Source organism: Antennarius striatus, chromosome 14, assembly GCF_040054535.1.
Source record: "Antennarius striatus isolate MH-2024 chromosome 14, ASM4005453v1, whole genome shotgun sequence".
NCBI lineage: Eukaryota > Metazoa > Chordata > Actinopteri > Lophiiformes > Antennariidae > Antennarius > Antennarius striatus.
In genome coordinates this window covers 2,153,750-2,181,450 of record NC_090789.1, presented here as the reverse complement: position 1 = coordinate 2,181,450, position 27,701 = coordinate 2,153,750, and the positions used below count along the sequence as shown (strand labels likewise).

The 27,701-nt window shown below is 46.0% G+C and overlaps 5 protein-coding genes across 7 annotated transcripts; 3 read left to right on the top strand and 2 right to left on the bottom strand.

Annotated features, from left to right (window-relative positions):
• Nucleotides 1–156: 156 nt before the first annotated feature.
• On the top strand, nucleotides 157–9,470 carry LOC137607168 (phosphatidylinositol 4-phosphate 5-kinase type-1 alpha-like). The gene is made up of 16 exons (XM_068332721.1): nucleotides 157–204; nucleotides 631–761; nucleotides 1,863–1,894; nucleotides 2,108–2,194; nucleotides 2,296–2,426; nucleotides 2,522–2,639; nucleotides 2,917–3,069; nucleotides 3,205–3,504; nucleotides 3,605–3,813; nucleotides 3,890–3,973; nucleotides 4,516–4,564; nucleotides 4,660–4,744; nucleotides 5,041–5,208; nucleotides 5,373–5,589; nucleotides 6,363–6,429; nucleotides 6,527–9,470. Exons 2-15 carry the CDS (start codon nucleotides 716–718, stop codon nucleotides 6,406–6,408), a joined length of 1,725 nt encoding a protein of 574 aa, XP_068188822.1. The 5' UTR covers nucleotides 157–204; nucleotides 631–715; the 3' UTR covers nucleotides 6,409–6,429; nucleotides 6,527–9,470.
• Nucleotides 9,471–10,077: 607 nt separating this feature from the next.
• On the top strand, nucleotides 10,078–13,410 carry LOC137607169 (26S proteasome non-ATPase regulatory subunit 4). The gene is made up of 10 exons (XM_068332722.1): nucleotides 10,078–10,141; nucleotides 10,707–10,847; nucleotides 10,994–11,108; nucleotides 11,205–11,291; nucleotides 11,430–11,498; nucleotides 11,612–11,827; nucleotides 12,276–12,384; nucleotides 12,481–12,612; nucleotides 12,706–12,758; nucleotides 12,862–13,410. The coding sequence occupies exons 1-10, from the start codon at nucleotides 10,116–10,118 to the stop codon at nucleotides 13,030–13,032; spliced, it is 1,119 nt and encodes a 372-aa protein (XP_068188823.1). The 5' UTR covers nucleotides 10,078–10,115; the 3' UTR covers nucleotides 13,033–13,410.
• A 224-nt stretch (nucleotides 13,411–13,634) lies between these two features.
• On the top strand, nucleotides 13,635–22,483 carry znf687b (zinc finger protein 687b). Of its 2 annotated transcripts, none has more exons than XM_068333239.1 (10): nucleotides 13,635–13,694; nucleotides 14,356–16,677; nucleotides 17,421–17,683; nucleotides 17,772–17,956; nucleotides 19,022–19,198; nucleotides 19,287–19,449; nucleotides 19,639–20,007; nucleotides 20,119–20,219; nucleotides 20,431–20,518; nucleotides 20,609–22,483. In XM_068333239.1, exons 2-10 carry the CDS (start codon nucleotides 14,370–14,372, stop codon nucleotides 21,221–21,223), a joined length of 4,269 nt encoding a protein of 1,422 aa, XP_068189340.1. In that variant the 5' UTR covers nucleotides 13,635–13,694; nucleotides 14,356–14,369; the 3' UTR covers nucleotides 21,224–22,483. The 2 variants fall into 2 exon arrangements, with proteins under 2 accessions (XP_068189340.1, XP_068189339.1); XM_068333238.1 differs by having other exon boundaries at nucleotides 17,388–17,683.
• A 53-nt stretch (nucleotides 22,484–22,536) lies between these two features.
• On the bottom strand, nucleotides 22,537–24,868 carry aqp10b (aquaporin 10b). The gene is made up of 6 exons (XM_068333250.1): nucleotides 24,177–24,868; nucleotides 23,585–23,711; nucleotides 23,368–23,505; nucleotides 23,165–23,283; nucleotides 22,873–23,090; nucleotides 22,537–22,794 (listed from the first exon to the last, which is right to left on the bottom strand). Exons 1-6 carry the CDS (start codon nucleotides 24,459–24,461, stop codon nucleotides 22,581–22,583), a joined length of 1,101 nt encoding a protein of 366 aa, XP_068189351.1. The 5' UTR covers nucleotides 24,462–24,868; the 3' UTR covers nucleotides 22,537–22,580.
• Nucleotides 24,869–25,710: 842 nt separating this feature from the next.
• hax1 (HCLS1 associated protein X-1) lies at nucleotides 25,711–27,691 on the bottom strand. 2 transcript variants are annotated; one of them, XM_068333248.1, is made up of 7 exons: nucleotides 27,480–27,691; nucleotides 26,991–27,217; nucleotides 26,682–26,896; nucleotides 26,522–26,585; nucleotides 26,296–26,429; nucleotides 26,080–26,183; nucleotides 25,711–25,996 (listed from the first exon to the last, which is right to left on the bottom strand). In XM_068333248.1, exons 1-6 carry the CDS (start codon nucleotides 27,542–27,544, stop codon nucleotides 26,082–26,084), a joined length of 807 nt encoding a protein of 268 aa, XP_068189349.1. In that variant the 5' UTR covers nucleotides 27,545–27,691; the 3' UTR covers nucleotides 25,711–25,996; nucleotides 26,080–26,081. The 2 variants fall into 2 exon arrangements, with proteins under 2 accessions (XP_068189349.1, XP_068189350.1); XM_068333249.1 differs by having other exon boundaries at nucleotides 26,991–27,280; nucleotides 27,480–27,628.
• Nucleotides 27,692–27,701: the final 10 nt, after the last annotated feature.

The following is a 27,701-nucleotide window of genomic DNA, read 5'->3' as shown; positions in this document are numbered from 1 at the left end:
TACGTTATGTGTTTTAATTAATATACATTATAATAAACTGCAAAAAAAAACAAAAAAATTGAAGTCATTACACAATAATGAATTTTATTCTGAAATACTACCGGAAATGGTCTTCTTTCCCTCACTTTGACAGGAGCTGATAAAATTCTTGCTTCCGGACTCCTTCCTTGTTTATTAGTTTTGGGGGAAAACAGCATTTAGAAGGTAAAAGTGACATTTCTTTCCCATTATTTAACAAAGTTTAAGAAACTCTGTGCCAGAATGTCGAGTGTTTTAACCGTTTGTGTCGCTTTTCGTTAGATATCAGCTTCACAGTCTTGTCTAAAGTTTTATAAAGTTAAATGGGAGTTTCCAGCTAATGTTAGCTTTCTCGCATCTGTTTCGTAAAATGTCAAAATCGCGATTCCGACATTTGAATAAGTTACGCGTTATAATGGAACAAAATACACTGATTTTATGATCTATCACCATTTAAACAAGTAATATAATTTTATCCTGTATTGTTAATTTTCATTTAATCTTCTCCATTACCAGATCCAGTCAACGTGGCTGGTGTCATAAATGGTTTCCTGAATTCATTTGTAGGGTTTTCTGGTAATCACACACATTTTCTCACCAATGTATCCTCAGATACTTCAGGTCCTTAAACAGAAGAAGTTCCCCCCCCCAGAAGTGAATCAAGTTTCATAGAAAGAAGCCTGAGATTGTGCTCTGAATGGCCACAGCTGCGGAGGATCCTCCAGGGCTCGGCCCCTCTGGCAGTGAGTTATTATTCTGTACCACCTTCACAAAGATGCCTGAAGACTGACATCAAGAACTCATCTCTTGTGTAATTTTGATCAAATGTTTTTATTCCCTTAATCCACAACCCTGACCTCCATAAATACAAAACATTCTATCATTTAAATCTGCTTTTCCCTCGTTTTTTGCAAAATTATATCAGAATTTCTTCCCCAGTGGTTAAACTGTCAGAAAATACGAGAGATTTATGTTTGTTTATCCTTGAACAAATACAGCATTTATACATAGGGTAAAGCATTACATTTATTTAACCTTAGTCATTTTACTGAGGGACCCCCCCCCCCCTATTTTGAGTACTGGTTGTGTATTTAAGCCCTTGTCATATTTCTCAAGAATTTGCAGGAAGTCACCTTCCCGCACACGTAGCGTTCCTCAGACGCGTTTTTTTTTTGGTGTCACTGATCGTTTTGGGTGTCAGATCGCGTCGGCAAGACGAGTCATCGGTAACGATGGATGTTTTTGTGTCAACATGAACACTTTGTGTCGTCAACACGCCCAAGATTTAAACGTGCCTCCTGATGTGTCAAGTGTGACGCGCAGCTCACAGGCAAGAAGAAAATGGATCAGCGACACATGTGAAACACCGATTTCTCCTTACAGTGACCTCCTGTATTCACATATGGGATTATTTTATCGTGGAGGTGACGGGGTTCAATCTGTTTCAGACACTTAAATCCAAACAAACAGTCTCTCCGGGTAACAAATGTCACATTTCACAGACGGGAACCAATTTATTCTTTTCATTAAAATCTCTTTTAGGTTGGTAAATAACCCACAACCTTCCATTCTAGAGATCCACACACTCACTGGCCCTGTATGAACTCTCACTGACAGTAATAGCATGCTATTACCCCCCTACCCCCCAAAGACATGCAGTCAATTCTGATTGACTTCTGTAATTAACAAGGTGTGTCTCCATGCCTGGTTCGTAGCTGAGCTGCTTTCTCTTCAGTGTGGATTAATTGTGAAGCCTTTCAAAGGGGTATTGTTTCATTTTTGTGCAAATGTCAAGTTAAGCTATTTCTTAACGTTTGTTTCATTGGGGTTTTTTTTTTGTACAGATTCTCCTGGACCTCGAAAACATCCTACCGAGGTAAGAATGACCCAACTAGTCTAGAGGAAATGTGTAGTAATCCATCTGTTAGGTTCATTGTTGCATTAATGTGAGAGTGCTTGGAAATTACAAAGTCTTGTGTTGACACATCCTGTATTACTTCCTGTTTCAAATATGAGGATTATGCGTACGGGTGTGGATTAGCCTCGCTTTGTTTTCCTCTTACTTCCTCCATCATGCTTGTACCCACAGGGTCCCACCATCACCATGACTCCAAACATGAAAAAGACCATCGGCCATCGAGGAATTGATCCCACCGGAGAAACCACATACAAGAAGGTGGAGATCAGCTCCCAGCGACTGACACACACTTAGATTCTCTCCTCGGTGCAGCTCCTGACACTTATTTCTGATCATCTATCTATTTCTGTCCCTCCCAGACGACGTCGTCTGCTCTGAAAGGTGCGATCCAGTTGGGCATCACCCACACGGTGGGCAGCTTAAGCCACAAACCGGAGCGGGACGTGCTGCTGCAGGACTTCGAGGTGGTAGAAAGCATCTTCTTTCCCAGGTCAGACTATCATGTTCGTGATCAATTTCCTGCGTCTTTTCTACGCCGGGAGGTGGTGTTGTAATCCCGTTCCTCCTCTGTTTGTTGACTGGCAGTGAGGGCAGTAACCTGACACCAGCTCACCACTATGGAGACTTCAGGTTCAAGACTTACGCTCCAATCGCCTTTCGCTACTTCAGGGAGATGTTTGGAATCCGGCCTGATGACTACATGGTAATCTTGTTGACCCAGTGTGATTTAGAAATGCAAAATAAAGATAGCAGAACATTAAAAGCTCTGCAGAAAATAATAGAAGTGTGAACTGAGGGGTGAAAAAGGAGCAAAGAGTGAATCGGAGGAAGTGTGACATTTAAAGTTTGTCATATCTTACTGAAGGTGGGGCTGCTGACAGGACTCAGCTGACTCGTCCTGCTTCCAACCAGTCCGTTTGTGTTTCTTGTGTTTTCTTTTTCAACACATTTCTCTCCTTTGTCTCCTCCTTTGGTTTCAGTATTCTCTGTGTAACGAGGGCCTGATCGAGCTCTCAAACTCCGGGGCCAGTGGATCCCTCTTCTACCTCTCCAGCGATGATGAGTTCATCATCAAGACAGTGCAGCACAAAGAGGCTGAATTCTTGCAGAAGCTGCTCCCAGGATACTTTATGGTGAGATCTGATGAGGAGCTTTAGGTAGAAGAGGACTCCTGCTGAAGGGATTTCATTTGCTCTGGCTTTAGCTGCTCGGCTGTGAGTCCAGAGTTCTTGTTTTATCTTCATTTGATAATCCAATCTCCCCCCTAGAACCTGAACCAGAACAAGCGCACCTTATTACCAAAGTTTTACGGACTCTACTGCGTCCAGGCGGCGGGTAAGAACATCCGCATCGTAGTCATGAACAATCTGCTGCCGAGCTCCGTGCGAATGCATCTCAAGTACGATCTGAAGGGCTCCACGTACAAGCGGCGCGCCTCGGCCAAAGAAAGGGAGAAGACCGTGCCCACGTACAAGGACCTGGATTTCATGCAGGACTTGCACGAGGGGCTGTTAATGGATGGAGACAAATACAACGCTGTCTGCAAAACTATCCACAGAGACTGTCTGGTAAGAGCTGCAGAACGTGTGTAATTCTGGCTTCATTAGAGATAAAATTCCTTTTTTAATCTCTCATCTCTCATTTTTGTTCTCTTTGATTTACTTTCAGCTTTTGCAAAGTTTTAAAATCATGGATTACAGCCTCCTGGTGGGAGTCCACAATCTAGATCAGGCGTGTCGAGAGCAGGTCGGGGAAGAGGCTGCGGCCGGAGCTGCAGACCAAAGGAGGCCACAAGGTCAGAAGTCGCTGTACAGTACGGCGATAGAAGCGATCCAAGCCGAGGCGGGGGGCCCGGGATCGGAGGACACAGGGGACAAGTGAGTGGTAACGACTCTGTGACGTCACAAACAAGCGTTTACTGATGATGACTAAATTCTACGTTTTATATTACAGAACCGGAGGCATCCCAGCTCGAAACACCAAAGGAGAGCGTCTGCTGGTCTACATGGGCATCATTGACATCCTGCAGTCATACAGGTAAGCAGCAACACACACACACACACACACCATCGTGTGTCTGTAGGCTTTTAGTGTGGTGACTTAAGCAGCTTCAGAGATGGGACTGCACGTGATGCGTTCAGGGGAAGTGCCGAGTGTAGGTCAGCAGAGCTTCGTACGTAAAAATGACCGTTTAGTGCCGGATCGGATAAAATAATAGGCTCGACGTTCCATCTGGCTGTAACTCAAACGCCTCCTCTTTTGACAAGCTGTCAATCATTCATGCCAGGTTGTTTATTTAATCATGACTTATCGGTTTTCCCTGCCATTCATACAAAGTTGGCAGCAAAAAGTCTCAGCCTGAACGTTTGGAGCAAATGAGTGTTTATTATATCGCCTGAAGACACTGAGATGTAGACGGGAGAAGCACTGATTACCCTTTTATCAGGGCGCCATGGCAACACCTCCAGAACCACATCACATTTGGCAGAAGATACTCTGAAGCTTCAGCGATCAAAGGATTGTTTTCGGTTTGCTCAACTATCTTCCTGAAATAATCCAGACTCTGTTCCTTTTTCCAGATTCGTAAAGAGGCTGGAACACTCGTGGAAATCGCTGGTTCACGATGGTGTAAGACACATTTTCACAATTGATTTTGTTCTAAATTTCAGGACGTCTGATCTAATCCCCCGTCGTTGTTTTTGGGGTTTTTTTTGCGTCTCCAGGATAGCGTGTCGGTGCACAGACCGAGTTTCTACGCAGAACGATTCGAGAAATTCATGTGCAACATGGTCTTCAGGAGGATTGCTTGTACGTATGTCGTGTGTCTTCGTGTGCACGATCGCACTCTTTTTGGTTTTTATGTGTCCCAGCTTAACTGGAAGACTTAGGTACAGACTGGACGAGCAAGTCAGCTCAATTATTTTTCACGAGCAGGTGACGATTCTTGTTAGATTAGACCTGTGGGCATCATCATCTTATATTTGTTGTATAATCTGTGACTATCCTGGATCAACACACCAAAATAATACTTATGTGATTCCTGGAATACCTCCAGGAACTGTTTTTAGATTCTTTCGATTCACCTTTTTCCATTTTGCATCCAGTGAAGACTTCTCCATCGAAGAAGCGCCGTGCCGTCACACACGGCCCTTTGAAGAAGCCGGCCCCCCTCGGGGCGTCCCTGCCGGCTCATGCCAGCAGCAGCAACCAGCAGCAACTACTTCAACACCAAATCAGCTCGGAGAGCAAAGAAGAGTCGGAATCAGACATCGGTGAGGGCTGGAAACAGGCTTTCATTATCAGCTAAGAGCGAGAGAGTAAACACAGACGTTGTTGACTGATATTGGAGGAGATTCAGCCTTCTGGCGTGTTCTTACATGCAAAGTTCTTCTTTCACAACCCCTGTTCTGACAGCGCTTCCTCCTCTCCCACCCAGTCTTGCAGTCAGGTCGTCCTGATCTCCTTCCAAAGACCGTACCCCTCAGCCACGCTGCTGCAAACACAGCTGGAACCTCCTCCTCCTCCTCCTCCTCCGTGGGTAAACCTGGATTTGCTCCCACAAGTCAGCCTCAGTCTGAGGACAGCAGTCGGTCTGCAGGAGACAAATCAAACGACATATCCAGCAAAGATCAGGAGCACAGCGCCACCAAGAGGTGAGAGGGTGAAGTAGAAGGGAACACTTTATTTTGAAGGATTTTCAGCAGCATAAACATTTTAAGATTACTTTGGTAGTTCCAAAATAAATAAACTATAAATAAACCTTCAGTATAATTAATACAGTTTGTCAGTTTTACCACCAGAATGTAAAAAGAACAAACAATCAATTTCCCTTGTGAGTCAGTCGCCCATTTCCTTCTTCCTTTTAAAGTTTCCCCTCAGGAGAATTAATGGCTTAGAAAAATATTCACTGGGTGCAAAGTTTACTTAGCATATTTTGTGCAATGTTGACATTCATACTGATCCATTTCCATATGGAACAAAAACCGAAAAGCTTAAAGGATCAAGGTGAACTCTTAAAAATTAAATCTATCATGTTTTTAGAGTTATTAATTAATTTGTTGGGAAAAATTGCAGCTGATGTGTCAATTTAAAAAACTAATGTTTAGTAAGATTACCCATTACACTTGGCTTTGAGCCTCTTAAAGATGCTATTTTTAGTGGAGCACAGAGTGGGAGTGAAGGTCTGAGAGCAGGAAGTAAAGGTGAAATGTCACTCAACCTGACCCTCAGGAATAACCACTTTTTGTTCCACAACAGTCTCCCTCTAGTGGCAACAGCCAGGAACTACATCATTTATACTTAAGCAAAAAAACAAAATATTTTTGAAGTTTTTAGAATTTTATTTGGCAATATTCCTCTAGTAAAAATGCACACAAAGTCAATGTTGTATATTGGATGAATGCTCATTTCCTCCTTCTGTTTGCAGAGCTCCGATGTGGAATCTTGAAGAAGGTGTGGTGCTGAATCTGTGATCTCACTCAAATAATTTCTTTGTAAGTTGGTGGAATTTCTCATTGTATTATTTAAATATTGTTTATGATACTTCCTACTGAATTGACTGATTATATTTTCATTTCCTTTGCTTTACAGATGCAGCTGGAAGGACGCGGCGGACGTTGAAGCTAAAGTGGACGGTGCTGTGAGCGTGGAGCAAATGTTGCAGCTCCCCTCGGTAACTGAGCAAGTTCAGAATTTCAGCAGGACCAAGTGAACTATTAAATTCTTTTTGTATTTTTTGCACTTTTATTTTGAAATCTCAAACAGTTTCCAGCGCGTAGGAGGATGTGTTCCAACTCTTAATTGCAGTTACACTCATTGTGGTTATGGAACATCATTATTCATCTCACAGGAATTTGAGGATTCCTGCCTCGATGTGCTCAGACAACATTCACCGCTTCACAAGGACTCATTTAAAACAAAACTACTTCATCAGGTGTAGTTTTTCCAAATGTACTTCTCCTCTATCGCATCGACTAAATTGTCGTATGTTCTTGCGCGTACTTGACACTAAGGGTTTGGCGTAACACCCGAAGGCCAGGACATAGATTTTATGCTCTATGCTTGACTTAGACGCTTTAACACAAGGCTTGGGAACAGACTTTTAAATAGAAGAGCTTATTTTTAAAGACATTCATGTATTCATACGAGTTAAGCTGCCATTTTTTAAGCTTACACTGAATGCAGCTCATGCTGGAAAAAGTGTTTTCCGTTTAGCCAGCTGTTGAAAGGGACCGGCACCACTCTAAAGACTGTGAATCCTTTATATCTCGCTCAAAGGACGACTTCTAAAGTATTTTTTGGAATATTTATACACTGTAAGATCTGATATCAGCTTCAGGTTTCATTGTCAACCGGCTCAGGTCCAAAAGTAACCAAAGACTTCTTATCTGACTGCACAAGAAAGGTCGCCTCGTCACAAGACTTGTGACTTAGTCAGTTTGGCCTGAACCTCAAGCACAGCTATTACCATGACAACCAAGGCACCAAACCACCAAGAGCCATAAAGATCTTTTTTTTTTTTTTTTTAAATCAAAAAGTGAAATAAGACCAGAGGAGACCACAGCAGAGAGAATTCCTGTGGTGAAGCACAGATTGAATAAAGAATTGAATAAAGAATCGATTATGAAGCAGCTTCCCCTTTCTTTGATAGTAGGAGGTCTTTCACCATTTCTGTATGTGACACAAACTACCTGTTGAGGCTGGTGGAAGGGTTGGGCATGAGTGCAGCACAATAAATTCAGATAAAGGAGTTCAGCTATGAGTTTTTTTTCCTATTTCCTTCAGCGTGAGATCGGACGTCTTTAAGCATTTTTAACCCTTCTGTGTCGAGGACCTGTTGATGGACGGATGAAAGAAACACTGAATATATGATTAGAGCTGGATGAAGGGGTGGATCATCTCTCTTTGGTTCTTTTGCCCCTGAGGGTTTCCTTTTTGTTTGCACATGTGAATTATCGGTTGATTCATGTGGGAGTTTTACACTGCACTGAGTCAACCTGGAAAATATAAAAATGACAAAATGCAGTGAATCTTAGGTTGTTGTTGTTGTTGTTTTAAACACTCCAAAAGTTTTTAATGCTTTCAGATCTTTATATTTAAACAAACCACCTTCTTTACTGTCAGTGGTAAAAATTTATTATTCTTACAGTACAACCAAACACATTCACATTTAAGTGTCATGTACCAAACACAATATGAAAATGTTTTATAAAAAACTGTACGATACTGGAAAAGTAAAATAGAGCTTCTAAAAGGGAAGCATAGCTAAATGTTCTAAAGCAAAGTGAGACTCGAGCCTTTGGAGACCTTAAACCTCCATGAAGTCTGAACATTCCCTCCCCATGGTCCCGTCTTTCTACAGGTTACATTCCCATTTCGAGTTTCCTCAGAATCACTCATATTACTGGCTTGTCTCAGCTGTCGTGTTCATATAAAGGTTTTATTGTAGACTCTAAACAGAGATGACATTTTCACTGCATATGTAGGAGCTGCAGCTCTGCTGAGTCGCTCATGTTGCCTGTTATTGGTTTGAATAAACCATAAACACATCCTGTTTTTTGAGTTTTGACAGGTGAACTAGAATCGCAGGTTCAACACGTCGTTCAAACAGGATACAACTATTGTGCAGTTGCTACTTTTCACAAAACATGGTGATGGCTGCCTCATGTGGTTAAAATCTGTCAAGTCACCTCGGGATAAAAAGAATTGGTTTGATTCAATTTGTTTTTGTGCTCAAAACTTGTGCTTGGAATAATTATTAATTTCCTTAAATTGTTCATTTTTAGAAAACAAAAATATGTTTTAATCAAACTGCATGAAATCAGTCAGTAATTTAAAAGATGCTCCAGCTCCAGTTTTCACAACAAATTCATTAATAAAAAAACTTGAATACATGATTTGACATTTATGTTCCAATGACTGGATGAATACGTTTTATTTAGCTATTTTTATATATCCTTGATGGTATAAGGATTGATTAGGATTTATTCTATTTGCTGTTGGGTCAAAGTTCAGTGTTTAAGGTGAACCTGTGCCTTACTGTAAAACCTTAAACCAAATTGTACATGCAACTTCTGAACCAAACATGTAAATAACTGTGTATTATAGTATTTATTGAATGCATTGATTATAAATGATGTACTAAAAATGTGCCTTCTAATACAGCAAACCTGTATCTTAGGTGTGCAATATCTGAATATTAAATCCTTTCTTCTCTGTGGTGATTTAATATTATTGTTGCTCACCTGCAAACTGCCTTTTATTATATACAATAAAATATATATATTGGTATTCATTAATCACATGTATTTAGATATTTTCTCTTTTCATCCTGTTTTTATACTCTTGCACTTGAACTGAAAGAAAATGAGCTTATACATTATATTGATTATATTGCATTATGCACAATGATCCTGTCGACCATGCGGCGTGAAAGTGATAAACAATGGTGTTTAAACGTAATAATGAACAGCTTTCTCCTTTTGTAATACATAAAGTGAATCATTGTGATTTTGCTCATTAATAAACATAATGGGAATGGGAATGTTGAATTTAAATTTTTTGCAAGAAAGAAATATTGTAATGCATTCTGAGATACACATACCATACAATTAGACATTTATGGAGGATTTTTATCTCTATCGCTCACTCCTAGTCTAAATTCGGATAAAATTCATTGTTTTATTATGATAGGTCTTCATGATATTTTGTTAAAACCGGTAAATACATTTATTTTTTCTAAGAAATTCAAGCTTATTGAGGGATTTTAAAATAATAGAAGTTTAAAAAGCTTAAATGTAATTACACAGTGTCAACAAAGTGACAACCAGAGAGGAGGCCTGAACCCTGTCGGCTGGTTTATACCAACTCCTGGTGATTGGAGGGGGGGAGGTGTCTGCTACCGAAATCTATGGTGACTCAGGTGGGACATTCACTACCGGTCATATATAGAAGAAAAGGAGAAACTTTGATTAAATACTTTATATCAAAGTAATATCAAAGTAATGTCATGAAGATGCTGCTGAACAAAAGAACATTACCGTCAAACTGCCCTCCTCTGTTCTACGTTAGTAAATCCCACGGAACCAATTTGACCAATCAGATTTTGTTTTGTTCAGCCTTTATCCAATAGCGTCCCACTTTATTCGATCACGACAGAGAGCAACAAGAAGTTTTCAAAATGGTGCTTGAAAGTACTATGGTCTGGTAAGAACTCTATTATTTCACCTATATTATGTTTTTCTTGTGATGTTACTGAGTCACACAAAGTTATCACATATAAATACGTAATTACATAGTTTAAATACCCGAATTTAGTTGAGTATTCCTGTTAAAATGGTTGATGATGGACAATTAGCCGGCTAAGTGTCGACAGGCTGAGTCATTGTAGCCACACTTAGCTTGGATTTGCGGCGTTAAAACATTTAATTGTACCATATACGTAATTTGTATTCTTTACGATTCCGTATTTTGTTGCCAAATTGTTTACCTGAAACAATTATATGATTGTTTCAACCAGCGACATATTTGGTGGCTAATATATCAGCTGGCTAATGTTAGCAATTCGTGCTAACGGTGTTGTCACACAATGAGGCCAGCTTTTAATCACATTTGTAGGCTTTGAAATGGAATCGAGTTGTTATGTTAATTTAGTTTATCTGCTCCGATCCGGTCTGTCTTTGTAATGCTAATGCATGTCAGTTGTTACCTTTAGGTTTAGGTTACGTGTCAGGGCCACGTTCAGCCTTTTTTTTTTTTTTAATCGCCTCAGTGTGGACAACAGTGAATATATGAGAAATGGAGACTTCTTACCAACGAGATTACAGGCTCAACAAGATGCAGTCAACATCGTCTGTCACTCTAAAACACGAAGCAATCCAGAAAACAACGTGGGTCTCATCACAATGGCAAAGTAAGCTCCGATCTGACTAGTTTTCAGTCAGTAACATTTGATAACACGATTAGATAGTATTAATCTCCGGAGGAAATTGCACAAGTTTAGTTTGATTTTACATTGCTGCACAAAATGTATAATATTGTCTGCTGTTTTTCATGCAGCAACTGTGAGGTTCTTACCACACTGACACCAGATTCCGGTCGTATCCTGTCCAAACTACATGCTGTCCAGCCAAAAGGAAAGATCTCCTTCTGTACGGGCATCAGAGTAGCCTATGTGAGTAACTAGGATTTATGTTAGTTAAAATCACAAGTTAAATAGTTAAAAGAGCCGTACTATCCTGTAGTTATTAATTTGTTATGTTCTGTGTAGTTGGCCCTAAAACACAGACAAGGAAAAAATCACAAGATGAGGATCATCGCGTTTGTCGGGAGTCCAGTGGAAGACAACGAGAAAGATGCAAGTCTATTGGTGGCACAGAATTTCATACAAGAGAAATTGTGTTTTACTATTGATACATCATTGATGTCAACGCCCAATAAATGTCTTTACGTCTTCATTTCGTCCTGTTTCTGTCCCAACCTGCTGATTCTACAGCTTGTCAAGCTGGCCAAGCGCTTGAAAAAAGAACGAGTGAATGTGGATATTATCAACTTTGGGGAAGAGGTGAGGGGAATATTGTCTTGCATCCTGCTGCTGTAAGGCAGAGTACATAAAATCTTCTTTTATGAAGTTGATTTTCATTTAACCATCCCTTCTGTTTTCAACTGTTCATTTAGGAGGTGAACACAGAGAAGCTGACTGCCTTTATAAATACTTTAAATGGGAAGGAGGGGACAGGATCCCACCTGGTCACAGTCCCTCCGGGGCCCAGTCTGGCTGATGCCCTGCTGTCGTCTCCCATCCTGGCTGGTGAAGGAGGATCTATGATAGGTCTGGGTGCCAGTGACTTTGAGTTTGGTGTGGACCCCAGTGCTGATCCAGAGCTAGCCCTGGTAAGCTTCACACGTACAAACATCTTCCTTGATGTATTGGATTGAGAAATAGATTCAATTGTTCCTCATTAAACAAAATGTAGCACCTTGTAATTCATGGGCTGATGGTAGCTGAAAATGTAAATACTTTAGTTATTCAAATTCAAATGTCCCTGTGCTAACACCAGACTGAGAAATACTGTTCACAAAGCAAATACATGTGTATTAGACGAAGTCCTTGAAACGGGTCAAGAATACAAAATATTGGGACTTTTTCATGTGTTGCCCCAGCATGAAGCTTCATACCATCTATTTTCTTACGTGAAATTTTGAAGAATGCCATTCACATTGCTGTTTTTATTTTTATCTTTCATCAAACACTTCCACATTTTAGTGCTTGTTTACTTAATTTGCATGAGAAACGTAAAAAGTCATTCTGATATTTCTCTCTCTCTTTGCATTTCTTAAGGCGTTGCGTGTGTCAATGGAAGAGCAGCGACAGAGACAGGAGGAAGAGGCCCGCAGAGCTGCTGCTGCCTCTGCAGCGGAGGCAGGCATGCCTACGCCCACTGCAGACGGTAAATTTAGTTGACTAATAAAGTGTTATCACAATTAAGATTTGATCTGATAAAAAGATACTTGTTTATGATGACTTGGTTTTGATTGTTTCTTAGAATCAGAGGAGGCCTTACTGAAGATGTCAGTATCTCAGCCTGAGAGTGGTGTGGCGGTGCTTCCAGACTTCAGCAGCATGACGGAGGAGGAGCAGATAGCCTACGCCATGCAGATGTCTCTAGCTGGAGGAGGTGACTTCATTTGTTATACTCTCTCTCCATCTTCCCTTATCACTCATTTCCTGGTGTGAGATGCTAAGTTCTTTTCACTGGTTGTGTGAGCAGAGTATGGAGAAATGGACACCGGAGCCCCCATGGACACGGCAGATTCTACCAAGGTGAGTCTTCATCTGATGATTTATAATAAACTGTTCTGCTCAGCTGTGTTCCATCTTAAGAGTTCCATCCTAACTGGTTGTGCCCTGTATTGTTTGTGAATAGGAGGAAGATGACTACGATGTGATGCAAGACCCCGAGTTCCTCCAGAGCGTTCTGGAGAACCTGCCGGGTGTCGACCCGAACAACGAGGCCATCCGTAACGCCATGGGTTCCCTGGCCTCCCAGACAGAAAACAAGCCAGATGACAAAAAGGATGAAGAGAAGAAGAAATGAGGAACAAAGGACTTCCAGCACTGGCCAGAAAAAAAAAATTAACTATGACAAGATTTCTTAAATATACACAAAATTGTTGACTCGTGGTGTGACAGCCTGGCATGAGATGGCACTCTAATATTATTGGATTATGTCAGACATACAAGAGAAGTAACAGGATAATGATTTAGTGTAAAATCTGACTCACAAAATGTTCTTAATGCCTTGTGCATTCCTAATATCCTAATCCTACATTTCCTCAATTTGTTATATTGACCCATGAAATCGAGAAAAGTTTGTGATGACAGTCAAATAAGAAAACTGTTCCCCACACACCTGTTATGTCTTTGTTTTGTTTGGGCTTTTTTTTTTTTTTGCAATAAAAGCTATATGTAAATATGTTGCGTTTTTGTGTTTGTTGTCGGAATCTTGCTGTTAGATTGGGAAGAAGAAAAATGACGTCACCCATCGCTTTAATGCAAACACTAGTAAAACATCTAATAGACACTATTTTGCTAAGAATAATGCGGTAATTACAATCGATTTGTGTCACGTATTGTAAATTTATGCACGTCTTCCAGCATCGCCTCGATATCCTGATTGGACATTTCACGTCACGTGACGGGAAGCGCAGCGTTTTCAGCTGAAATCGAGCTAGGATAGTCGGGGAATCGCATATCCAGGTAAACAATCAAAAATACACGAAATATTAAACGCAAATCCCCAACCCGACCCTCCTCTACTGTGACATCGTCGACCCCGCGGTCAGCGGGTTGTTATCGCTGTCAAACCTCCCCAGAGCAAAGCGCTCCAGTGGGGGCTTTAATGGCGAACGCTAGCTAGCTAGCTAAATGACCCTCTCTGTCTTGGCTGGAACTGGAGCGGCCAGCTAGCCAAACCTCAGCCCGACAGATATCCCGCTAGCTCGGGGATGACCGAGGTCGCCGCCCCCCCATTGGAACGTTTTTTCACATCGTCACAATTTGAATATTTAACATGCATTAAAACGTTATAGAATCAGTGTTTTCCATTCATAGCAAATGAGCGCTGTACCTGTTTCTATAGGCGGGTTTGGCTAGCCTCCTAGCCGGCTAACATCAATGCTACTGCAGGATTCTTGTTTCTATGCTAACCTATCTGAAAACAAGCTAATCTGCTGAAACCTGTCATTTTATATCAGTTTTTTGCATTGAGGTAAATATAAGATTGCAGGAGGCTGTTAATAATTTAATATTTTATTATTATGTGTTAAAGTATTGTGCTACCAGAGCTGATGGATGTCATCCCAGACAGATCCATGCTAGTTGTCATCTGCAGAAAAGTCTGTGCATTTATTTTTTGCAGGAGTCAATCCCGGTATGGGGGACATGAAGACCCCAGATTTCGATGACCTGTTGGCGGCATTTGACATTCCTGACATTGATGCCAAAGAGGCCATCCAGTCGGCCCCGGATGAGGCTGAGGGACCCCACGGAGCTCCAGGCGCGTCTCTAGGAAAGTCCGATGGCGTGGTGGGTGTCGGTTCCTCCTTGAGGCCGCCCAGCCCCTCGGATCCCCAGGCGGACACCTCCATCGTGAGCGTGATCGTGAAGAATAAAGTGCGCCTGGAGACCATGGATGGTGCAGAAGGTGATGCGGACCAGGACCCTATAAATGTGATTGGAGGGGTGGATGTGGGGCCCAGACTGGGTGCGTGTGCCCCTGGATTAACTGAATCTGAAGCTCTCAACCACAATGGTTTTGGGGCATCTGGTGTCTCCACGCCCCTCCCCCTCAGCCAAGCCCAATCGAATGGAGCGTCGTGGTCAATCAGCACGTCGAAAGTGTCTTCGGAAGCTGCGGGTACGGGGCCGATGAAGTCCCACAAACAGGGGGGCAACATTTTCAACAGACTCAAACCGCTGGTGGCTCAGGGTTCTGGAGATCCGGTGGGGCGGGCCCGAAAGATGCAGCTGCTGCAGCAGCAGCAGCAGCAGGATACGGGTCAGGAGAGGGCGGATGGGGTCAAAGCATCACTACCGTCATCTTCCTCCCTGTCGGGGGGGTCTTCTCCACTGGCTGCAGGTGGTCCCGTCAGGGTGGCGTCACCGTTCTTTCCCCCTTCCAAACCCCTGCTGTCCAGCCCACCTTCCGCCCTCTCATCCCACTCGATGCACTCGTCTCAGCCTTTTAACGGGGCCCCCAAAAGTGGCCCTGCTGGGTTTCACCACCAGCAGATGGACGAGGAGGATTCGGACCCAGATCTGGGGAGTCCGCTGGTGATCCAAGAGAACCCCGAGTCCCCAACCTGCGCTCAGCTGAGCCAGCGCTACAAGCCCGGCTCCGTCTCCACCCAACCCACTTCCTCCGCCGCATCCCACCCCAAACCGGGGGACACTCCCTCAGGGGCGTCCCTGGCTTCATCGACACCCCAGTGCGGCTCTACGGAGACCCCCCAGCTGGAGGACAGGCATCCGGAGCACGTGATCGAGGAGAGAGACTCCCCGGAGAGTCCCGAACCGGAGATGCCAAAATCCACTGCTCAAGCAGCGGCCAAAAGGTGCTCCAGCCCCGCCGTGGCCTCCACCCCGCCCCCCCACGAGCTGCGGGAGCCCAAAGAGGAGGAGGAGGAGATGGAAGTGGGGAACGGGGTTGAGAGGGTCGCCGACGGCAAAGCTGAAGTCACGAGAACGAGCGAAGAGAAGATGGAGGAAGGCGACGGGAAGCCAAAACCGGAGAAGGGAGAAGCAGGAGCGACCGCCCCCCCGGCGGCGTCCGGAGCTCCATCACGACCCCTGAAAGTGAGAATAAAAACCATCAAAACCTCCACCGGTGGAATCACCAGGACCGTGACGAGGGTGGCGCCGAAGGGTGGCGCCGCGGGGAAGGGCGGGGACTCCAAAGGTCAAAGCGGGGAGCGGAAGGCGTTGGGAAACAAAGCCCAGAAGCTGGAGGCGTCGCCGGCTGCCGGGGCCCCCTCCCAGAAGGTCAGCGCTCTCAACGCTCTGCCCGTGTCCACGTTAGCCGCCAGCAGCGTCATGCTCGCCGCCGCCACCAAAGTCCAGAACAAAATGGCGGCGTCGGACAAGGCCAAGGTTTCCGCCACCGCCGTGAGCATCACTAAATCCGCCTCCCTCCCCTTGACTCCCGCCGTGGCGTCGTCGCCCAAGTTCTCTGTCGCCGCCGGCGGCGGAGGCCTCAGCGTCCGGACGACCACCAATAAGACAGCTAACGGAGGCGGCGGCGGCCTACAACCCAACAAACCCGCCTCCATCGTCAACAGCACGGGGGCCGTGATCTCCCGCAGCCAGTCCAGCCTGGTGGAGGCCTTCAACAAGATCCTGAACAGTAAGAACCTCCTCCCCAGCTACAAGCCCGACCTGTCGGCGCCGCCGCCGCCCGAGTGGGGGCTCCCCCTCCCCGCCACGGGCTACCGCTGCCTGGAGTGCGGAGACGCGTTCGCGCTGGAGCGCAGCCTGGCGCGGCACTACGACCGGAGGTCGCTGCGCATCGAGGTGACCTGTAACCACTGCGCCAAGAGGCTGGCCTTCTTCAACAAGTGCAGCCTGCTGCTGCACGCCCGCGAGCACAAGGAGCGCGGCCTGGTGATGCAGTGCTCGCACCTGGTGATGAGGCCCGTCACCGTGGAGCAGATGATAGGACAGCAAGACGTCACGCCCATTGGCGGTACGTGTGTGTGTGTGTGTGTGTGGGGGGGGGGGTGGTAGGTGATCTGAAGTAAAGTAGAACCCCCATATGCGAGTTGAATCTGTTCTGTGACTGAAAAAACAAGATTTTTCTATTTAAAATAAGAAAAATCATTTTAAATCCGTTCCGGTCTTATGAGAAAAACCTACAAAATTATGAAAGTAAAACATTTTTATCAACCAATAGACACGCAGACTTTATCTGTGTATAAATAATTTTAAAAAGTTACGTAAACAATGATAATGAAAAGAAACGCAAAAGTTACAAGTTGTCGTATCCATCCGCCAACACGTGGTAAAGAACGAGATCCGGTCTCACTGATGTTGTATCCATCCACCAACACGCGGTAAAGAACGAGATCCGGTCTCACTGATGTCGTATCCATCCACCAACACGCGGTAAAGAACGAGATCCGGTCTCACTGATGTCGTATCCATCCGCCAACACGTGGTAAAGAACGAGATCCGGTCTCACTGATGTCGTATCCATCCACCAACTAGCAGTGGTGTCCTGAAGCAACAACCTGTATCTCAAATGACTGGTATCTTGAGGTTCTACTTTATCAGCTGACCTTCCAGATGAAACGTGTTTCTTAGGGCGACCCATTCCAGCGTTGCTCTCAGCTTCGTTTGTGATTCGCCCCCGGTGACCGTGTCCCGTTTCTCTTCTGATTTTACGTGGCTGACCAGGCCTGCTCTCCTCTTCGTCCTCTTCTCCTCCAGTCTCCTCCCCCTCCACCACCACCGGGGGCCCCGCCGCCTCCGCCAACTCCAGCCCGATGAAGGACGCCTCGGCCCCGGCGACCCCCCAGCCCCAACCGGTCCGCCGCGCCGCTCAGGGGCCCCAAGCGCTGATGCCGCTGCCGTGCAAGAAGGCGGAGGGCCTCCAGTACAACAACTTCAAATGTCCAGAGTGCCAAACGCAGCTCTCCAGCAAGGCCGAGCTGGTCACACACTTCCAGCAGATCCGAGGCTCCTCCTACTCGGTGGGGCGCCGCTTCCTGCTGCCCGAAATTCTGATTTCTGAGTCGTGATTTCATTTGATTTCACTTTTAACCCTTCGTTTCGTTTCAGACGTGCACGCAGTGTTCTCCTCCCATGATGCTGCCTAACTCCTGCGCCGTGTCGGCCCACCAGAGGATCCACAAACACAGAGCGCCTCACGTCTGTCCCGAGTGCGGCGGCGTCGCCCGGCAGGCCAGCTTCCAGACGCACCTGGAGGAGGCCTGTCTGCACTTCGCCCGGCGCATTGGATACAGGTGTGGACACGCGTTACACGCTAAATGCACACGCAGTGTGACTACTCAGAAAATACACTTTTGTTAGTTTTATTTTTCAGTCTCAATAGTAGCGGTAGCGATTAAAATAGTGGAGCGAGCAGCAGATAATAAACCTGACAGAAATACAGTATATGAAAAACATCACAATAATAATAATAATGATAATAATAATGATAATAATAATGATAATAATCAATAACGTGAAAAACAGCAGCTCAGATTTCATCAAAAACCAGCATCAAAATATGAACCCTCGATATAAATAATGCAGTAAATATAACATTAATTAAATTCAAATATAATAATGGATACAAAATGTAAGTTATCTACTAAATATTTCCTATACAAATCCAAATCTAAATAATAATTCAGCAATATGTCAATGCAAGGGGTGAAATCAGTCTTTCAACAAGAGACTACAGCTCCCATGATGCTCGGCGGCAAACACAGGACAGCAAGCGATTCAAACCCAACAAATCATTTGTCAAAGTGGAGAAACCAAACAGTAATGGACACAAATGGGACGACAAAGACACAAGTCTGAGTGTTAGCTTCACGCTACACAGGTGTGGTGTCACCTTTTTTATCTTTATCGGCCACTAAACTCTGAGAATTGGACCAGAGCAACACGTCATGACGTCATCTACAGCTTATTCAACCAGGAATTAGATGCAGCCCAGAGCAGATAGCAGACAACACGCAGCAGAAAGCAGACAAAGAAACTCTGACGTGCAAACACTCACCAATCGTCTGCAGACCGGGTTGAAACTGAGTTTAGAGAAGCAGCTTCCTTATGATTGGTTAAAGAGATCACATGATCTCACGGCCGCGCCTCTCACTTAAAGAGACGGTTCTTACCAGATGATTGAATCACCTGAAGGGATATGTAACCTTGAAGTGAGTAAAGAATTAACAAAGCTGCACAGATATCAAAGATGACACACACACACACACACACACACACACAGACACACACACACACACACACACACACACACACACACACACAGATTGTCTATAACGGCGTGTCCTCATCCCGTCCAGGTGCTCCAGCTGCCAGGTCGTGTTCGGGGGGCTGAACTCCATCAAGTCCCACATTCAGACCGCTCACTGCGAGGTCTTCCACAAGTGCCCCAGCTGCCCCATGGCCTTCAAGTCGTCCCCCAGCGCCCAGAGCCACATCACTACCCAGCATTCCACGCTGACCGGCGGGCAGGCCAAGTACGCGCTCCCCGCCCCGGAGAAGGTTCTGAAGGTTCAGCTCCAATCAAAAACCCCTGAAATGTGTTTTCTCTCTCCTGATTGGCAGGATGATCTACAAGTGTGTGATGTGCGACACGGTGTTTACCCAGAAGCCCTTGCTGTACATGCACTTCGACACGCATTTGGCCAAGCAGAAGGTTCACGTGTTCAAGTGTCCCGACTGCACCAAGCTGTACGCCCAGAAGGGATCCATGATGGAGCACATTAAGGTGCGTTTGAGGGAGGTGGGAAATTCAACCGGCGTGTTACGTTTTTATGCTTCATACGGTGAGAATGATGTCATCAAACGGGGACGATTCCTTCAAAAGAAGGAAGGTTTTCAGTTGGATTTCCTGTTTTATTGTGAAATAATCAGTATTTTTTTATCACTTCCTGTGTGGTTCTGACCCCCCCCCCAGACCGCTCACAGAGGACCCTCAGCCAAGCAAACGGAATCCCAACAACCCGACGCCTCCAACCCTTCCTCCTCCGCCCCCGCCGGCGCCACCGCCCCCCCCTCCGGCCTAAAATCCAAACCGTCGGGGAAACCGGACAACTCCGACGGGGAGGACTGGGGGCGGGAGCAGGAGGAGGAGGACGAAGAGGAGGAGGAGGAGGACGATGACGACGAAGGCGACGAGGACTACAACGCCCCGGGGAGTCACCCCACCTCCGCCGGGGGGGGCGCTCAGCCCTCGGCCCCGACGGAGTGGACCTGCCCCCAGTGTCAGACCACCTTCACGGACAACGACGACTACCTGAGCCACGTGAAGATGGAACACGGAAAGGTGTGCGACCCAAACGCGACGCCGTACGCTCACTTCCTGTCTGTGTGGCGCGTCTGACGTAACGTCTTTTTATCTTATCTCTTTCTTCTCCCTTTCTTTCGCACGCCAAAGTTCCCGTGTCGTATTTGCGGGGGCACGTTCAGCACGTCGTCCAGCCTGAGGCGTCACGAGCGCGTCATCCACGAAGGCAACAAGAGAGTCTTCCACTGTCAGTGAGTAACAAACGATCTAATCGGCCAATCAGCTTATCGATACGTCGGCCAATAGATTTCTATCTTTTGTCGATATCATACTTGTGTTTTCCTGCCCTTCAGGTCTTTATAAATATATTTTCCTACTAAATTGCGGGCAGTGAATGCCTCGTTTCAGAGTGAATCTGACTTCCTGTGAATCTGGGATCGATTGGTCATGTCTGATTTTCAGATATTGCACGGAAGGAAAACGCACCTTCGGGAGTCGCTTCCTCCTGGACAAACACGTCCAGCTGCAACACAAAACCGCAGACGGACAGGTGAGTCAGGTGTTTTTATTTCCCACAATGCACTGCACACCGATGAGGATGCATTCTCAGATTTGAATGTGTTTTTTCGTGACCTCTCAGGGCCCCCCCATGACCAGGAAGCGTGCAGCCACTGGCGGCGACGGGCCGGGCAGCTCCTCGGAACAAGACGGCGAGGTCGGCCCCCCCGGGGGCCGGGCGGGAGACGAGGAGGAAACCGCCGGCGAGGACGGCGAGGAGGGCGCCGGCCCTGCTAAAAGAACCCGGGCGTCCACGGCGTCGGGGACCCCCGCCGACCAGGCAGAGGAAGACAGCGTCTTCCGCTGCGTCCCGTGCGGCTTCACGACCGAGGACGGGGCGGAGTTCCAGCGCCACCTCCCCCAGCACCGCGCCGACGCCGCCTCCTTCCAGTGCCTGCAGTGCGGCGTCTGCTTCGCCTCGGCCGGCTCGCTCAGCAGACACCGCTTCATCACCCACCGCGTGCGGGACGCCCAGGGCGACGCCGACCGCGGGCCCCCGCGCGCTCACGGCTCCCCTGACGGCTCGCCAGGCGGCGCCGCCGCCGCCGCCTCGCCTCAGACGGCGACGGGCGAGGACGGCGACACGAGCTGCAGGGTGTGCGGCCGGCGCTTCGACAAGGCCTCCGACCTCAACACACACTTCAGGACCCACGGCATGGCGTTCCTCACCGCGCACAAGACGGACAAGCCCCAATAAGAGGAGGGAGGGGGCGGGGCCTGCACGGATGGGCGGAGCCTAAAGACTATGAATGTCGATCCTGAGACGAAACACAGCTGCTTTATACGCAGCTTTTTTTTTTAAAAAAAAACCCACCTTTGAACAGTTTTACTCTAATCTACGGCGCCCTCTGCTGTGCAATCGTTAAAAATGCATGTTTGATCGCGTTAGCCACGCCCACCCAAGAACGCATCACGAACATTTATCGCCCGCACTACGTCCCCTCATTTCAGCCTCACTGCACTGACTGTCGCAAAAACACAAACCTGTTTTTTTTATTCTCTCCATATTTTTTTTAATTTTTTTTTCGGCCTCAAATTCACTCGTGTTTTATTTTTTAACGCTGGTTTCGAATCTCCAGCCGACACACGAAGGGGGAAACGCGTGAAGAAACCTGACACTGATTCTTTTATTATTTTTTTATTATCTTGCCATAATATTTATTTATAAAGCAACACATCACTGCTGTCGTGTTCGAGTCGATCGGAAATCTTAAGACGTGTGATTTTTTTTTTTTTGTGGAATTTTTGTTTTTTTTTTAAAACCACAAGTCCAGCATTTCACAAGGAAGACGGCGTTATCGGAGGTGTGTAACCTGTGTAGTGTGAATAATGTGTGATGTTAATTGTTAAGCTAGAGGAGGTCAGTAGTTACGTGTCAGAGTTTTTCCCTGTAAATACATATAATTACACTAAAGGAAAGCGTCCTGGTTTTAGTAACTTGCTATAATGTGAATACGTAGAGTATTTGTACTTGTACCGTTCCTTTTTTTTTTTTCCCCAAGTTATTTGAATTTTAAAAAGAAAAAAAAATCCCTCCTTTCTCCCTCCTTTCTTCCCCCCAGAACAAAGGTAGCTATACATGGAAGTGGGGGGGGGGGGGGGCTGTGTCGTCTTAATGTGTGTGAATACAAAACGTTTATCCTCTTTTTTTTTTTTTTTCTTTAATTTTTTTTTAAAGAGAATCGATCCGTGCTTGCTGTATTCACATTTTCTTTTTCGTACGTTTCAGAAACAGGCCGTCGCGGCTTTAAAAATAAAAAAAAAAGTTACTCCTTTTTGTTTGTTTTTTAATCTTTTTTATATATATGTCACGATATCATATTTATATATATATATATATAGCTCCATTAGTGGGAAAAAAATACACGTCTTTTTTTTTTTCATGGTTGTGGTCTGCTTGCTGAAATGCCATTAAAACACTTTTTTGTGCTGTTTCGAAAATAAATGTGGAAACGAACACGACGTCCGGCTGGTTCTTCTGTTGCAGATCGGATGTAGCTGCTTATGGGGGGGGGGGGGGGGGGTCACGTAAATACACTTTACTGTCCGCATTCCTACATTTTGCAGCTGAATTTGTCGCCTTCTTGCCCCCCCCTTTCCAGCTCCAGGCTGGTCTTGACCTCCGTCGCCTCCTCGTACGACGTCTGGAGCTCCTCTGGCCCCTCGGGGCGATGATGGACTTCTACCGCCAGCTCGTACATCAGCGCCCCCAGTAGCCCCCCCGCGCACGGCGCCACCAAGGGGACCCACCACCACCCGCCTCCGGCCCTGCAGAGGGGGGGGGGGGACAGCACCGGATCAGACGCTCAATTTTGACGGATCCAAACTCACATCCAGGAGACTGACCTGAAGACGTCGGCCCCCCAGCCGGAGATGTAGGTGAACAGACGGGGGCCTAAATCGCGGGCGGGGTTGATGGCGTAGCCGCAGTTGGAGCCCATGGAGACGCCGATGACCAGCACCAGCGCCCCCACCATCACGGGCTGCATCCCGTCAGGGAGGGGGGTGTTCCTCTTGTCTCCCAGGGCCAGGACGCACAGCAGCAGCGCGGCGGTGCCGATCACCTAGGCAACGGGCGTAGCCATTAGATACCTGAGTGGATTCAGGAGGAGGTGGGTGGGTGGGTGGGGGGTCTCACCTGGTCCACGATGCCCCCCCACAGGCTGAGGTAGTCTGCCGGGTAGGTGGAGAAGATCCCGGCGGTGGCGGTGGGGCCCGACACCGTCAGCGCGCCGCCGCCGTACGCCTGGATGGCGTCTGCAAACATCATGTCAGGCGTGAGGGATCAGATGACGCACACTCAGGTGGTGGGGAGGGAGGGTTTATTCCAGAATGACTCACCGTAATACATAAGGGCCACAGTAGCGGCCCCCAGGAAGGCCCCCAGGATCTGGAAGAAGACGTAGAACGGAAGCTTGGTCCACGGATGTCTCCCCAGGGCGCACAGGCTCAGGGTGACGGCCGGGTTCAGGTGGGCGCCTGAAAGCATCATGAGCATCTCAACATTTAAAAAAACAACATGTGACCCCCCCCCCCCCCATCCTGGGCGTTCCCTCACCTGAGACGCCCCGAGATACGAACACCCCGAACGTCACTCCCAGAGCGAATCCCAGATTGATGGACAGGTAGTGACCTTTCTCCTCGTGGGTGGTGGTTACCTGGGCGACGGACCCACATCCAAAAAGCTGCAACCAGAAGAAGATCAGATTGTGTTTGCAGCCCCCCCCCCCCCACACTCCCTATACCCCCCCTGGCTGCAGGTGTGAGACTCCAGCAGTGTCTGGGTTTATCTCTTTATGAACATCATTTCCAACGACCCCACTTTATGATGCGTGCTGTAAGCGTTCTTTGCCCTGACGGGTGAGACACAAACCCCCCCCATCCTCTCCCCCCCCATCCTCACACCTTTCTCTCTCTTCTATCTTTGTCCTTCAGGCCAAAGTCCTTCATTTTCCACTCTATGGATCCACAAACACGTCGAACACAAAGACGGTGAGCAGAAATGTGATTTGTTATCTGGATGATCTTTGGATTTTAGATTATTGCTTCATCATCATCATCATCATCATCATCATTTTTGCATGATCAAAAGAATCATAAAACATTTAAGGAAGGACAAACAAACACACAACTTGATTAAACGGACTCACAATCAGCACAAACACCCCCAGGCCCTCGGCCAGACACTCCCGCAGCAGCCGGTTCCTCAGGCGGCACTTCCTCAGCAGCCGCTCCATCCCAGAGGTTTCCTCCCACAGCAGGTGAGCCCTCAGCGGCAGGACGCGCTCCACAGGTGGCTCTGACCCCCCAGGATCCTCTGCACCGTCTGCCTCCCCAAGCAGAGGCTGAACTTTCATATCAGAGCCGCTGGACACGTCACAGGATTTATAGCGTGCTGGTGCGTTCAGGCGCCGGAGAGGAGGATAGTGGGACATCCTGATAACACACACACACACACACACACACACACACACACACACAGCTGAAACCTCCCCACACAGGACACACGCCTCACTCCCCCTCCAGTGGGTTTGATGTGAACTCACCTGAATGGAATTGGCCCCTGATTGTTCGGCTCACCTGATTGGTTGAAACTGAACGGGGGAAAAAAAAGAAGAAGATCTGTGTCCAAAAAAAAGAAAAAGAAAAAAAAAAAAAAGTAAAATAATCATTTTTCACGCTTATCAAATCTGTGTTAAAACTTTGGCAGCAAAAGTGCAGCAAGTGTAAAAGATAACGTGAGGTGTGTTTACTGGTGACGTCACGAACATTTTGATCATTTTTTAACCTGATTAAAGCGAAATAATAATAATAATAATAATAATAATAATAATAATGCAAACAAGACCAAGAAAACATGAAGGAATTTTTATATAATTTTTGTTTTTCTTCCTAAAATTGTAAATAAATTACAGGCAGCTTGTTTTAGTTCCTCCTCTGTTTGATTGAGTCATATTGATTATTGGACATTGACCTCTGATCAATGATAAGACGATTCTAAAGAAATTATGGAGAGATGATGAGAATTTAACAACCCGGTTGTTTTATTGTTGTTGTTGTTTTTGTAAAAGAAATCCAAAGTGAAATGATTTGCCCTCGTGAAAACAGAAAAGGAGAACCCCCCCTCCCCCCATTGAGGTCATGATGACATCACGTGGGTTCACTGCGTGGAGGTGAAATTGGCTCCAGCCGCTCACACCTGGACAGAAGAGCTGAACAGGTAAAATAATCACGCGGATGCAGAGAACAGAACATTCTGTCAGACTTCTGATGACGTCAGCGTTCCTGCTCTGCAAAGGAGAAGTGCAGTATCTGCATTATTTAAGAAAACTTCTGAATTCCATCTCTTTTTTTATTCTACTAGACTTGTTTTCTACTGTTTTAATTCCTGGAGATGCTTTTTTTTTTTTAAAAATCATCATAATTGATGAAACAAAAAATGTTTTTTCATAATTTGGAACTTTTTGCAGATACTGTACATTTCAGCCGTCTGAGCTTCATGCAGTCAAAAGCAGCTTGTTTAATCAGTGAACATGGTTCAGGATGCTGAAGCTGATAGAGAAGAGCTCTGGATGGACCGAAAAATGCTGAGCTAGTCAGAAATAAATAAATCTAGACGAAAAGAATATAAATACAGGTGGTTTAGTTTCAAAGTGGTAAAAAAATCACAGACAAATCCCAATGTAAATAAATTAAAACTCTTTATTTGACGTCACACACTGACATCCACTCACAACTCAAAAATAAATTGTGATTATGGTCTGTTTGATGCCTCACGGTACAGCCGGTGGGAACACCCGTGTCGTTCCAAACAATTTGATTGTCCATAAATAATCAATATGTATCCCATTTATTCATATTTGAGAAAACATCTAGAGAATAAACTTCACTTTTAAAGTGACTTAAACCCTCCGAATAACTTGGAAAATGATTCACCGTCCAGCAAAATCCCAACAGGAGTGTTGACCGCCTGAAATGGAAACACAAACGCTTTATAAGATCGAACCTCAGCATGAGTTAAAACACGTTAAAAATAATCACAACAACGTTTACCATCAGTTTCTGAAGCCGTTTGGTGGTCGGATCCCTCCAGACTCAGTCACTGTGGTCTCTTCTTTGCCTTGGCTGTCTCGAACTGTTCGCCACTCCTTCACCGTCTGGAGGAGGAAGAGTTGAAGACATTAATAGTTCGGTACCGAAGTTCCACTTCAACCCCAAATCTGATGATTTAATACTCCTCATAAAACTCGGATCAATCATTCTTCTCACCCCATCCGGTTGCACCACCTTCCTGATGGTGATTGACTGGGAGAATGATCGGAAGCTGGGTTGTTTTGGCGTCTCGCGAGCAGGTGGTCTCAGAATCTGATCCAGGCCTCCAGACGACACGGCAGAGTCCAGATCTGGGAGACGCGTCACCAAGAAAATCCAATCAGACAAAAATCAAAATTATATGATTCATTTCCACTACCGGAGGATTCATAAATATCCCTACCCTTGTCTTCTTTGCGTTCATCCTGTTGAGATTTCTGTGGCCCGCTTCTCCAAATATCACTGAACTATTTGAAAAAATAAGTATTGTTATAGTTGGTTTTATAACCCAACTTTCTCGGTCTTTTTGTTGTCATGGAAATTGACAAAAACCTTTTATTTACCTTTGAAAACGGCGTCCAACTGTGGAAAGGTGAATTTGGGAACTCGGGTGACTCATACAGGGGGTGGCCGTCATCTCTGGGCCCCCCAGACGGTCCCACTGGAGGTCGTCGTGGTTCGTCATCTGATTTCAACATGAAATCCCTCAGTGGGTTACCGCTGGAACCCCCTCCAACCCTCTCGGCTCCGTCCTGAGGTGGTGGCAGCGTGGGGACATCTAGAAGAAACGGAGGTCAACAATAAGGGAAAGATGTCCAGGTCTGTCAAAGATCTGGATCACAGCGGGGGTTCCACCCCCGACTCAGGCCCACCTTCCCAGCGGTCCATCCTGGAGAAGATCTCCTCCATGTCCTTGAGGATGTGGGCAAACACAGGAGGTTCCTGGATCCTCATCCCATCAGGGCCAACGCTAAAACCGAACCTCCAAGCATCGTCAAAGGGGTTCTGCTGGTCCTCACGGAAGCCATCCAAGTGGAAACCATCTTCATCATCATCGTCGTCGTCTTCATCACGAGTCATGGTGTCGAAGAAGGGGTCCCTGGTCCGTGACAGCACGTGGTCATGACGTCATGTCAACATTACATCAGCTGCTGCAGTAAACCTTTAAATATTATTGATCCTTTCTTCACTGACAGAGAACATAACTCACAAAACGCTTTGGATATAATTGTACGTTAAAATCCGAGCTTTATTTTTAGTTATATTCACATTTATAAGATTCGACATGAACTTTTTAACAATACACTCCAGTTAGCTAACTTCCATTAGCTTAGCCGCTGCGTGCTTCAGTCTTGACTCACCTCCGGCTGCGGTAATGGCCTCCAGGCGCCCCGAAGAACCCGCGAAATAAGTCAAAAATACTCATTTAACGCAAAGTTTTGGGAGAAATGCACCAACATCGGATCCTTGTTGACAGAACGTCACATATCAGCTATGCCGTAAAGCGTTCTAATGTCGCTAGAGGACGTAAAGCTACTTTACCGTAATTGCAGGAAGAAAAGCGCAGCGATATTTTCGACACT

Bases quoted from the DNA above. Each gene is read 5' to 3' on its own strand.
- LOC137607168 (XM_068332721.1), top strand. From the start codon at position 716: ATGGCCACAGCTGCGGAGGATCCTCCAGGGCTCGGCCCCTCTGGCA. The intron at 3,505-3,604 runs GTAAGAGCTGCA...ATTTACTTTCAG, and splicing joins CTATCCACAGAGACTGTCTG to CTTTTGCAAAGTTTTAAAAT. The intron at 5,590-6,362 runs GTGAGAGGGTGA...TTCTGTTTGCAG, and splicing joins GAGCACAGCGCCACCAAGAG to AGCTCCGATGTGGAATCTTG.
- LOC137607169 (XM_068332722.1), top strand. From the start codon at position 10,116: ATGGTGCTTGAAAGTACTATGGTCTG. The intron at 11,109-11,204 runs GTGAGTAACTAG...TGTTCTGTGTAG, and splicing joins CGGGCATCAGAGTAGCCTAT to TTGGCCCTAAAACACAGACA. The intron at 12,613-12,705 runs GTGACTTCATTT...TTGTGTGAGCAG, and splicing joins GATGTCTCTAGCTGGAGGAG to AGTATGGAGAAATGGACACC.
- znf687b (XM_068333238.1), top strand. From the start codon at position 14,370: ATGGGGGACATGAAGACCCCAGATTTCGATGACCTGTTGGCGGCATTT. The intron at 16,678-17,387 runs GTACGTGTGTGT...GTGGCTGACCAG, and splicing joins AGACGTCACGCCCATTGGCG to GCCTGCTCTCCTCTTCGTCC. The intron at 20,519-20,608 runs GTGAGTCAGGTG...GTGACCTCTCAG, and splicing joins ACAAAACCGCAGACGGACAG to GGCCCCCCCATGACCAGGAA.
- aqp10b (XM_068333250.1), bottom strand. From the start codon at position 24,461: ATGTCCCACTATCCTCCTCTCCGGCGCCTGAACGCACCAGCACGCTAT. The intron at 23,506-23,584 runs GTGAGGGAACGC...TGATGCTTTCAG, and splicing joins CGTATCTCGGGGCGTCTCAG to GCGCCCACCTGAACCCGGCC. The intron at 23,284-23,367 runs GTGAGTCATTCT...TGATGTTTGCAG, and splicing joins TGTGGCCCTTATGTATTACG to ACGCCATCCAGGCGTACGGC.
- hax1 (XM_068333248.1), bottom strand. From the start codon at position 27,544: ATGAGTATTTTTGACTTATTTCGCGGGTTCTTCGGGGCGCCTGGAGGC. The intron at 26,430-26,521 runs GTAGGGATATTT...CGCGTCTCCCAG, and splicing joins TGAACGCAAAGAAGACAAGG to ATCTGGACTCTGCCGTGTCG. The intron at 26,184-26,295 runs GTGAGAAGAATG...TTCCTCCTCCAG, and splicing joins AGGTGGTGCAACCGGATGGG to ACGGTGAAGGAGTGGCGAAC.